General features: G+C 43.3%; 2 protein-coding genes across 3 annotated transcripts in view; one reads left to right on the forward strand and one right to left on the reverse strand.

Annotated features, from left to right (window-relative positions):
• Positions 1-238: 238 nt before the first annotated feature.
• MAD2L2 (mitotic arrest deficient 2 like 2) overlaps positions 239-11884 on the forward strand; it is a 37846-nt gene continuing 26200 nt past the window's right edge. The window contains exon 1 of the mRNA XM_085309199.1: positions 239-499. The gene's annotated coding sequence lies outside the window, so the exon portion shown is untranslated. The remainder of the gene's footprint in view (positions 500-11884) is intronic.
• Positions 1849-11884, reverse strand: part of AGTRAP (angiotensin II receptor associated protein) — a 10293-nt gene continuing 257 nt past the window's right edge. Inside the window, exons 2-6 of one of the 2 annotated variants that reach the window (XM_085309189.1) lie at positions 6048-6082; positions 5713-5824; positions 4947-5145; positions 4671-4709; positions 1849-2729 (exon numbers count right to left, since the gene is read on the reverse strand). In XM_085309189.1, coding sequence (XP_085165315.1) covers positions 2623-2729; positions 4671-4709; positions 4947-5145; positions 5713-5824; positions 6048-6082 — 492 coding nt within the window. In that variant the 3' untranslated portion in view covers positions 1849-2622. The remainder of the gene's footprint in view (positions 2730-4670; positions 4710-4946; positions 5146-5712; positions 5825-6047; positions 6083-11884) is intronic. The other variant, XM_085309190.1, reaches the window with a different exon arrangement.

An 11884-nucleotide genomic window follows, 5' to 3' on the forward strand; every position in this document is an offset into this window, starting at 1 on the left:
GGCTGGCTCGTGGCGAGGCGCGACGCCCTTCAGGCGCTCGCCGGAGCCCTCACAGCCCCCTCCGGCGCGCGGCGGGACGCGCCCCCCCCCCCCCCCCCCAGCCGTTAGGCGAGCCGTTAGCCCGGCCGTTAGCCCGACCGTTAGCCGCGCGCAAGCAAGCCCCGCCCGCCCCGCGGCGCCTGCCCCCTCAGGGCCGCCTGAGACATTTTGGGCGGGGCGGAGGCAGCAAGTGAGCTAGGTGGGGATATTTTATGATTTTCTTTTAAAATCTAGACAGGCGTCAGCTCATTGACAAACAAATCGTGGGCGCATCAGTACCGAGGATTAAAAATGCAGCACAGGATCACACCTGCTGCACGTCTGGCTGAGGAGACCCTGCTGCGAGGCTAAAAGAGGAGCCCTGCGGTGAAGCCYGGACGGTGCCGGCTCCCCGCACGGAAAGGCTGTGCTCGGGCACACAGATAGGCTTAATGAATCCCCACACGCCGTGCTAAATCAGGTATGCATTTAAGAGCACTCTGGTGCTTGCTTTAAACACTGTGTAAGCAACAGCCCTCCTCCAGAAATAAGAACTGGTCGTTAGAAGCCAGGAGAGAGGCCAGGTTTATATCACCATTTCTGTCTCTGATTTACTGCCCAAAATTGGCATCCTTAGTTCACAGTAAATATATCAACACCTCTCCCCTGCTTTGCTCCTCTGAGCTATCAGATTTGTTGAATTCTGTCTGCACAGCAGATCAGCTCAATAGGCATCTRTAGATTTTGTAGCATCTTTTGCAATGGAAAATGTCTGGGAAATCCTCATGAGATGTACCTTCATATCCACGCAAATCCCTCAAAAGCTTTACATTTAAAACAGTTATTTTCCATGTGTGGTCCACAGATTTCTGCAGGTCTAGGGAAGAAAAAACAGCCCGTCATCTGAGTGTTTAAATGTGTTATTCAGGGATTGGTACTGCCTACCTAATCTTCATCCCTCCCCATCTGATCACAAGAGCAGACTCACTCCTAGTCCTCTGCTCTACTGCGTGGCAGCCTTTGCCAGCACTTACCTGCAAAATGAATGCAAAGTACTCAGAGAAGTAAATAGACTATTGCAGTTTTATGGCATTTAACATGTGCTTGGTCCAAGCATAAATGATGACAGCTGCAGATCACTRCACTACTTGTGTAGCATAGTGGATGAAGCATCTGTTGATGCTTAAAGTGATGAAACTCAGAGGGTGAGGAAACTGCTTGTTTTTAAACCTACAAATATCATGGTTCTAGAGGTTAGAGCAAAATTAATGGGGACTTGTGGTCACTGCAGAGTCAATGCAGCAGCAAGTCTTGTCAGAAAAATGCAACTGTAGAATAACATGTATAATTCAAAAGTGAACCTGCTTCAGAAAACCATAGATCTTCCCAGTACTAGTATTTTCACTGTTCACATGCTCTTTTTCTTTTAAGGAAACCTCTTGGACACCTTTTTCTTTTTTAGGATTTTACACTGAAAGCTACAGCAGGGTGGATTTATTGTGGGTAAGATCAGAATTTGAGGTTTGTAACACCTCAAGGAGTTCATCACTGCAGTGTAAGAAGTTCCACAAACTTCATTTTTCATTTCCCCAGTCTTAACTTACTAGGCCACCTTCATTGCCCATGCTCTGCTGTGCAGTACCCTCTACTTTTCTGAGTAAAGGCTTAGACTAAAACCCATCAAAGCCCTGCAGATCTCCTCCTGTAATGACTTTCCCAGACTCCCTGGCTATAGTCTCAACCCATCAGGAATATCTACATTTTCAAATGACACATAGGTGACCAGTGATTTAGGAAAAAAAAAAAAAAAAAAAAAAAAAAAAAACAGAATTGTGTTCATTTTATAGTTTTCTTAGGAAAATGTAACATTTCAAGTTCTGTTAAGATAGGCAGCTGAAGGCAAAAAGACATTTCAAGGCACAGTACCTGCAACCTACATTTAACAGTCGTTTTAAGGACATCTTAACATCCTGAAAGACATTCAACTTGCATATAAGCAACAGTGAATAAAACCCAAGGCTAGATACCGGAAGCACAAGCAGCTCCCTGGCCCAGTAACAGCATTTTATACAAACCCTAGCTGTGTGCAAACCACCAGAGTTAGCATGGGGATTTTGCATCATAAATCTTAGTTAAATAATATGATTAAAACCAGTCCTCTAGAACCCCCAGACATTTACTGGAGATGTATCTGCATATGACCAGGTTAAAATCCTGTATTGTTTGAAGGCAGATCATGAGTCTTTTAAAGTCAGCTTGTCCATGAATATTTTGAGTGATTCCCTTACTTAAAGAGCACAAACAGTACAAGCCATGGTGGACTGCAGAAGGTGCTTCCACTCACACAGACAGAGAAGAGATTTAGGAGGAGGAAGGAGAGTGTATGGCGATTACAAAGTCACAGCACTTAGCATGGCATCTCTAAGATCTTCTGCACTTACTGCAGGAACCCAGCTGCCTAACCTTCAGGGAGGCAGAAGTAATAAAATCAGATCTTCTTCTGTTTGCTCAGTGGCAGGTTTTGCTCCATCAGAACAGATATTGGAGGAATGTAAGGCTGTACTGGGCGAGGGAGGCATCTGTTCACTATTCCAGGTGAGGGCCTCAGTATGGATGCTGGGCTGACTTGCTTACATCAGGCCATTGAGGAGAGGCATCCTGGTGATCGATTGGCTCGTAGCTGCTACGATCCTGGCCTGCATGGATGAGGCCTGAATAGAGACAGAAAAGAACAAGCTTGGGAAAAAGCAAAAGCACAAGAATTGATTCCCCTAGAAGAAACCAAGAGCTCAGCACCACACCACATTAGCTGCTCTACCAGCTCCCCAGCACCACTGTTCTGTGAGCCTCAGTACGCAGGCAGGAGGTAAGAGAACTCATCCTTCCAGACAAAGACAAAAGAACTGGGGTGCTTTTGAACATATCCCTTATCACATGAGCATTTCATTCATTGAGAACTGCTCTCCTAGATGCCATGTGGTGTGTGGAAAGCAAGACCCACACTGATACCTAGCAGCATAACAGACAGGCTGCTGTAATAGCATATTTCAGAAAAATAAAGTTTATGAAAAATAGTGGGAAAATGAATATATCTTGCAACAAACAGAAGCAGCAGGAACCATGGCTAGCTGACAGCCAGCATGGATTTTAGGAGCATGATTCATCCATGAACCACTTCCTGACAACCCAGCTATGCTTCAAATGTACCACACAAGGGCATTAAATTTGAATCCAGCAGTACTTCCAACTACATTACRAGCTATTTGTCTGGGTTGTAACAGTGGTACAAAACCATGTTACTGTCCCAGGGTGAGCAAGGGACGACGAGAGAGTGTGTGTAAGGACAGCTCTTTATCTAGGCCAGATGTCTCCAGGCTAGAACGCAATCTGAATCAAAGGTGGGCCCTAAATCATGTGATAGGCCCTGTTGTAAGCAGCAAGGATGCTGCCAAGCAACAGAAACAGATTCTGTGCGGAAAGAAAACAAGACAGAGAAGACCAAGAAAAAGCCAAGACAGTTAAGTTCAAGATGAGGGTGCCCAACAGTATGAAAACAAAATAGGTGATTTGGCAACCACATTCAACACAAACTACAGCACGCAGTTTGTACTGAAAAGGTTGCAAGAAAGATAGATCAAGAGAGACTGGTAGTACAAGATGATTGAATTCAGCCAGTGCCTGAGAAGAGACTCTCAGCCAGTATTGTTCCTGTGTTGGGATAGGGTGGATGGAAAGAACGAATACTTCAAAATTCTATGGAAAGGGAGAGTTACTCCTCAATGACACCTACACTTCCCACAGCATACAGTTACAAGCACAGTGAGGAGCTAATAAAAATTGACACAAACATGGCCCACAGCAAGATGCTGCAGCTGGCACACAAACCTGACCCAGCTGAGAGAGATGTCTGGCACTTGCACAAACTGACAGAGACGACATCCATATTACACTAGAAGAGAGGTGCTATGCGCACTCTGAAGCCACTGGTTTCCTGGCCTCTCCTCACCTGCAAGTATTCACCTCTTTTCACAGGAAGCCTCATCTTCTTTGCCAGCACCAAAGCAGCACAAACAATGGCTTTCAAACACTGTAATGCCAGCTATACCATCCTTTGACCTGCACAGCTCTTAGGAAAGCAAAAAGATAGCTGTGCAGGCTGCTCGTTTTGCCAGGGTGGATTGCCACACAGCAAACGTGTCCTGGAAGCTGCCCTGATATGAACAAGCACCAGGCATGTGTGACAAAGCAGCTGCCAGAGACCAGAACACCCAGCCACACTCCCTTCTCTCTGGCACAGCTGCCACATTATCATAAGCAAGTACAACCAGGAGAAAAATAAGTGTATACAAGCAAAGTCCCATGATATAGACATCAGCCCCATTTTCCAGGTGAGGAAATGGAGGTTCAAAGCAATTGAGGTAGCTAGGACATGTGAGGCCCAGAGAAAGCCTGGAGTTGAAATTCTAGCCTCACGCATAATCCAGCTAGAAAGGATGCTGCCTTCACTCTCCCTCAGAGAAAAAAGAAAGGGTTGACAAAGAGRAAAGGACACCCAGAGTCTTCCAATAGGCACACACAAATACAAGAGGAGAAAGAAGGGAAAAAAGCCTCTCAGCTACATTGAATAAAAGAGACAGCAGTGGCATCAATACCATTGTGGGCAAAATGGCTGTCAGACGAGGACTCCAGGTCTGCAAGGGAAGAGAGGAAGAATATAAATTTAAGGCCTAAGACACTCCAGGACCACAAACTAGGAGACCAAACATTAGCGAGAGAAAGAGGACAACCCTCCCTTCTCTGGTAAGGTAGCGGGGGGAGGCAGAATCCAGCTGCACAGAGCTCAGGCTGAAGGGTCAAAGTACAAGGCAATCTCCCTAACACCAGAGGAGGTGGCCCACACTGATGTGGAGGCAGGGGAAGCAGCATACCTATGTTAAAGGTGTACTCTCCTCCACGCTCCCGGTACATATGATACACAAAATAGCAGGACACAGGTTTGATAAGGAGGCTGAGGATGGCCATGCCTACACTGAAACGACTCAAGTCCGTGAGATTGTTCTTTTGGGGGTAGAAGACACTGATGTGAATGATGTCTGTGAGCACTGTGAGCAGCAGGCCAGTCAGGAACTGGAAACAAAGAGAGAACAGGACATGAACTGAATAGAGGATTGACCATTAGGAGTCACAGTCAGTTACAGGGTCTGTTCCTAGATGCCATCACGCCAGTATCACACATTGCTACCACCTGGCACTGGCCAAGGTAGACAGAGAGTCCTAAATGCATGATCTTGTATTTTTTCTTTGTGTGTTAGACACAGTCTCATGTAAGTTCCAGGGCTATGCACTTTTGCTTGCCAGTTTCTTTAATGTTCAGAGAAGATTATAGATAGCCCCTCCAACTCAGACATATTAAATGCTTTTGAGTCCTTGTCTAGCATTACAGGTCACAACAGCAGGTTAAAAAATAAGAATCAAATATGCCTCACCCCAAGGAGCAAAATAAGGAATAGCAAGTGCTTCTGACCATGGTTTACAATGTTTAAGTGAAAGTCAGGCTCCCTTAAAAAAAAATGGGGAGTCCGATTTATCCACTGTTGTACTAGGAACAGCTGAAGATCATCACTGTTTCAAAGGAGCTGTCTCTGCCCTCCACCCTCTTTCTCTGAGCAGCCTGGTGGAGGCCCTCATACTCACCATCACGATGGCATCAAGGGAATCTCGCTGCACAATGGCCCAGATCCCCACCACAAGTACACTGAAGTTTCCCCAGACATAGGAGGCTGGAAAGAAGTAATTCATGCACCCCCTGCCAAACAAGGAAAAGAAACAGCTCTCCTTCACAATAAGCCTGCAACAGTCTGTTTGCATTCAATCCCATCTCCAATAAAACACCTCACTCTTGGATTTAGGATCTCCTTGTGCACAGAGAAGCACATGTAGGGAGTGCTGACTCCACAAGAATGTCCCATTCCTAGAAGGAATGCCCTCTTTTCACCCAGACCAGGCCAGGCCAGTTATCAATCACTCACCACATTGTGAGCAGCCAGTGTACCAGAATGATGGCCTGTGGAAAAACAGAGGAAGACAGGTCAGCAAGCTGGGAAAACTATGGGAGGTTCGAAGTGAAATGACACTTCCGTTTCCAAGGGAAGAGTGGAAGAGCGTCCTTGGGAGCTACACTGGATCCACAAACTAGTGCAGAAAGCTAGCTTAGCAACTGGGACATTGAAAACACAAAACCATTTTTCTCTGCCTCTGCTGCTGGGTATTTCCTGTGGTGCTGCACTGCAGTCATTCATTATTGCTGTCATTTCCATTGACAGTTAATTCAGGGCCCATTTAGGCTTTTCTAAATGGGTTATTGATTTCTGAACTCCAGAATAGTTTGTACAGAAAGCCAGGCAAACTGATTTATACTATGTTAGCACAGTTTATACATGACCAATCTGGGGGCCCATCATTAAAAAGTCCACAGATAGTCATGCCTGCAGCTCCAGTCATTTCATTCAGTCCTCAGTAAACCTTTTTTGCCTCCTTCAAGCCTGTTCAGAGCAGCAGCTCAACTTCACTGCAGTATTAACAGACCTGAAGGTATCTGCTAGGAACCGAAGAACACAATCTTGCATAGCACACATCTTTCTTCATTCTCAGTAAAATCTCAAGAGCCCAAACGCTTGCAGTACCCTAAGGAGCAATAAGGTAATGCTACTATGGATGCTGTACTTTGCAAATGTCATTAACAATCCTGATCCTTGCGCTTAAGGGAAAAAATCGAAGAAGCAAGAGCCTTACTGTAACAAATGGCACGAGCATTCTCTTCACTAGCACTTGATGTTTCCTGTAACCAAGGAGACATACTTATACTCTACACGCTTATTAAGAGAACAAATGGGGATAAAAAGATACCACTTCAATCTTCTATGCATATATCCATGTGTTCACTCACTTTTGAACCTGCTGGATAATTTCAGCTTTGTTTGGAAAAGGGAGACCAATCTCAAAAATACTCACTCTCTAAATACCTGTGAAGACTATGGAAGACAGGCTCTATTAGCAGCCTCACAGAGGAAAGACTGAAACCTTAATCCAACTTTATTACACAGCAGAGAATCTGTGAGAGTCATAGCTATTTTTCTATTGCTCTGCCTGTGAGAAAGGCTGCAAATGGCATTTGTATTAAGATACAAACAAGTCTAATAAGTTAAGAATCCAGTCACACAACACTAATYCACAGAAAACAATGTCTTTTCTGCTATACTGCTTGCTGAACTATTTTGTTGAATGACCTGGATGAGAGAGGTGTTTGGGAAAAAAAAACAAAAACAACAACAAAAAAAAAACTTCAACCCACTCCTCACACACAATCAAGGAAAGAGAGCAGATCTCAGTCCCATAGACACTGTGAGACAACCGAGGCAATAAACAGCCTCTTAGTGAAAGGGGCCCCTCACTGCCTAAATGCAGAATATATAAGCAGTTAAGAATATTTTTAATGCAGTCTAAATAAAAGAAGACCAAAACAAGGCAGTATTAACCTCAGCATAAAAAAGAAAAAATCCACCCCCCCAAAAAAAAACAGAACACATAAATGAGTAAGTAGAGACAGGCTAAATGACTTGATTGATGAAGGAAAGCTGTATGCAGAGAGGAGAATTAAGCCCTTAGAAAAAATTAAAGATCTACTGGCATTCTGTGCTATTCAATGACTCAAAACTTCTATCCATGCTCTAACTTAATACAAAACTAGTTGCTTGAGGAGAGAGTTAATGAAGCTGTAACATGAACGAAGTGCAGCCAGGAAATTAACAGGAGTGACGCATCTGCTGTGGCTCTAGCTGTTCTGCCAAGATACCACAATGTAGATGCCTTATGATAAGATACGGTTCTTGCTTCGCCGCAATACGCTGGCACAACTGATGAGCATTCATTCTGAGTAGCCTAGATTTTGTCGTAACTTCAAACGCAGCTTAAACAGATTTTCAATAATGAATTTTTTTAATTGTTCATGAAAGGSTACAAAACACATTCTTCTCCCCCATTTGCCCTCCTCCCAGATTTTACCATGGAGACCAGGCAGAAGCTGCTAATCAGTAAAAGGCAAGATGTTCTTGGATAAGAATGGAGACATGCAAATAGTGTTTACTCAAGAGACTACCACAACATCAGGGAAATTCTTAATGAAGTAATATTTAATTGCATGTTACATACCCACAAGCCCCCTCAAGGCTCACCAGTTAACATAATAGGGCAGTTTTTATTTTTTAAAAGCTGTCTAGATCAATACTGCAGTTATTAAGTTATAAAACATGCATAGTCACGAGGATGAAGTCAGGTTAAAACTTTATTATTCAGAGGCTGATGGAACGGGGAACTGCCAATAGAAAAACAATGCATTCCTTTCCTGGTTATTAGTCCAAGTTATCTGACAGTTCTTCAGGGCACTATGAAATTACCTGGTGGTCTTGCTATGCTTGAACATAGAAAACGTCATGTTAATGAAAAATATTCTTTAAAGTTCACAGCCACTATCTGAGATTAGACAATTTTCAGGTAGTCTCTGGATGAGACAGCTGAAGAATTTAAATTTTTCCCTCTGCTCAAGGACTTGTGTCTCTATTATAAGAAGGGCATAAATTTATTCTTCTAAGAGAAGAATTCCTTCTGAAACTTGAACTAGGGCTGAGAGGAGTAAAATGAAAAAGGTGGCATTTGTCCCCATCCCTTCTGGGCTGATAGGAGGATGATTATGTGATTAAAAGCATCCCACTGGAGGGAGCTGAGGAAAATTCCTGGCTCCTCCACAAATCCCAGCATGTGATGGAACTAATTGGCAAGCTTAAAAGACACTTGGGTCTGTCTGGTTCTGGTTGGGTGGGAAATTCTTTGGAACAGGAACTCCCTCCTTCAAGCGTGCCTCAGCACAGAATCTTCAAGCATAAGGTTGAATTTTGCCCAAGTTAAAATGCCCTGATTACAAATTACAATTATTTTCTTTTTTGCAATTGAGTTCATCTACTCTGTGAATGGCTTACATTCATCTGAGGATACACTAACCCCAAAATAGATCTGAGTGGCCACCTGTGAGTGAACTCTTCAGGTCCTCTCATTATTATCCCACTGTGCACAGTTTCATACCCAGACTAACCACAACCTGAAGGACACTTTTTGAGAACACAGAGCCAGATTCTTCTCAGAGATGCCCAAAGAAAGAACAAGGGGCAACAGGCACAAGTTGTAAATTCTAACCGGTATTAGAAAAAAAAAAATCATCACATTGAGGATGATTAAACACTGCAACAGGTCCCAGTTTTAATAGTAGATTAAAGTGTACATGCATGTGTCTCGGTGAATTACATAACATTATCTAAATTCAGCTGAAAAAAAAAAAAAAAAAAAAAAAAAAAAAAAAAAAAAAAAAAAAACCCACAGTTATAGTAAAGGAAATTTCAGCTAGATATAAGGAAAAAAATCATAATGAGAATGGTTAGGCACTGGAACAGGCTATCCAGGGAAGTTGTAGAAGTTCTATCCTTGGAGATTTTTAAAGCTGAGCTAAATTTTGAGTTGAATAATTTAATCTAACTTAATCTAACTTCTGTTAGTTTTGCTTTGAGCAGGAGGGTGACCTAGATGACACAAAGATTGTCCCTTCTAATCTAAATTATTTTATGAACCTGTGAACTAGCATTTGAAGAAGCCTATCTCCAAGCACAGAATGTATGTTTCCAGACACATGGATCCTAGAACGCTGTCCAGGCTTGATCAAATTGAAGCTTTGTATTTGCAGGCTCAGCACAGTTATTGCAGTAATCCTTAGTGTCAAACATTCATTGCAAAAATGAGACTATGCTGCTTTTAGCACACTTTGCTGACTCTTACTACTAGAGCTAAGCCAGCAGATGCTGTTCCATGAGAAAATTCCTCATCTGCTCCAGGGCAAAGCTGGCTACATCAGTTGTATAGTTCTGCAAGTAGCCTGAAGAAAGACCTTAAGACATTGGTGTGTTCTGGCACAAACACAGCTCAGGCATACAGTTTTCTTGGAGCTACTTCTATCGTGAGGCTTATCTGTTTAATCTCTCAGAAACTCTAGGTAAATCATGCTGATGAATAGCAGTGGTACGTATTGCTTCTAGTCCCTTTCTGAATAAGACCCTTCCCCATCTTTGTAATGTGTTTCAGAGAATCAGAACACATTGTCCCAACTCAGGGACAATACAAAGATGCCAGTACTATTAACCCACTACTCCCTAGCCCTCAAGCCCCATTCCAGTACCAGCAAACTTTAAACCAAGGAATTGCTTAATGCTGAAAATCATTTGCCCAGGAAAAGTTTGCTCTTACTTAGGAAGAGATTTGGGACTGGCTGTCTGAAACCTGAGGAAAATGAACATTTTAGTTACGTTGTCGTGGTGGCTCATTCATTCAAGAAGCATGTCTGGTTTTCAGCTCTCCTATCTCCATCTCCCATGGTGAAACACTTAATTCATYGGTAAACCTTTTAATTAGACATCTTTGTTTTTCACTATTGTTTTAGCATAGAAAAAAATGAAACAAGATATAAACAAAGCAGAAGGCAAGATCTTTTAATCTTCCTAGTGCCCAGGGAATCACTCAGTTGTTCAAATTGCCCAGAGTAAAATATCAGTCGGTTTCCAGAATGTAATACAATCTACATGCCAGGCCTTGAAAAATCCATTTTCTTACTTGCCTCAAGAAATTACTTTTCTTAGTGAGTTAGTAACAGGGTAAAATTACRAATATATGAACTCCAAACTTTCATTTTGAACAGCCACAATAAAGTCTTGCTGTACAAAGTTGAATTCTTAGCAGTAGGTGGGATAGTACGGTCCTCCCAACCAGTAGGCAGCCAGCTCCAAGGCCACTGCTGACAGCTTTATGAATCAATAGCAGGAAAAGAAAAGTTAAAAAAAAAAAGAAAAGAAAAAAGGCACAGATGGGATCGGCAATGCTTTCGTTCTTTCTTTGGTCAGAGTTACAACCAAAGCAAGCTGCTGAAACTTCACACACCAAACAAGACACCTAAACTAGGGAACCTGGGAAAAGGTACGTACATCTAGAAGTTTCAGAGCTCTGAAAATATGATAGGAGGAGGAAARGAAGAGGAAAATTTCTTCTGTCTGAAATCAGGGAAGACTTCAAACACCAACATGAAAAACAGTAGTTTTAGCCTCTCCTAGCTTCTACATAAGCACGTGTTTCTTGCTGAAGTGAAAAGTCTAATATACCTTTRAGAAGTCCCTTATTTTCCATGCTACCAGATATCCAGTGAAAATTTCAAATTACCTCAATTCTTCCCCAAACAAAAAATAGAAAAAAAAAATCCAGAAAAGCAATTTCAGTTATCTGCCAGATGATAACCCTGAAGTAAATGGGACCAGCCTTCCAAGCTATCTTGCCTGACAGCAAAAGCTTTGTCGTCTCAGGATCCTGTGTGGTGTTTATCCTGGATTAACGCTGGTCAGCTGAGCTAGGAACCTCTATGGACACAAGTTAGTAACCAGTTGCTGTCCCAACCCAGTCCTTGGACACTTTAGCAAACTACCCTAAAGTAACAGCAAACCTTGGAGTTACTGCCTGTCAGTCTTAATGACTAAGAGCTTTTGCAACATTTACCCTTGTGATGAAAAAGATTTAGAAATACCAGTTATTCCTCCTTACAGAAACTTCCACTCTCCTGACCGGCCCTGAAGCACGGAGCCGGCCGCCGGCAGGGCAGGGCAGGGCAGGCCGGGCCACGGCCCGCTCCCTGGGGACGCCATGAGCTCCTGCTGCTCCGCTGGGAGGACTTCAGCCGAGCCCCTCGCCGGCGAGGCTCTCCGCCGGCCCCCGGCCCGCCCCGGGC

The sequence above is a fragment of the Rhea americana genome, unplaced genomic scaffold (assembly GCF_003343005.1).
Source record: "Rhea americana isolate MKP2758 unplaced genomic scaffold, rheAme1 scaffold_293, whole genome shotgun sequence".
Taxonomy (NCBI): Eukaryota; Metazoa; Chordata; class Aves; order Rheiformes; family Rheidae; genus Rhea; species Rhea americana.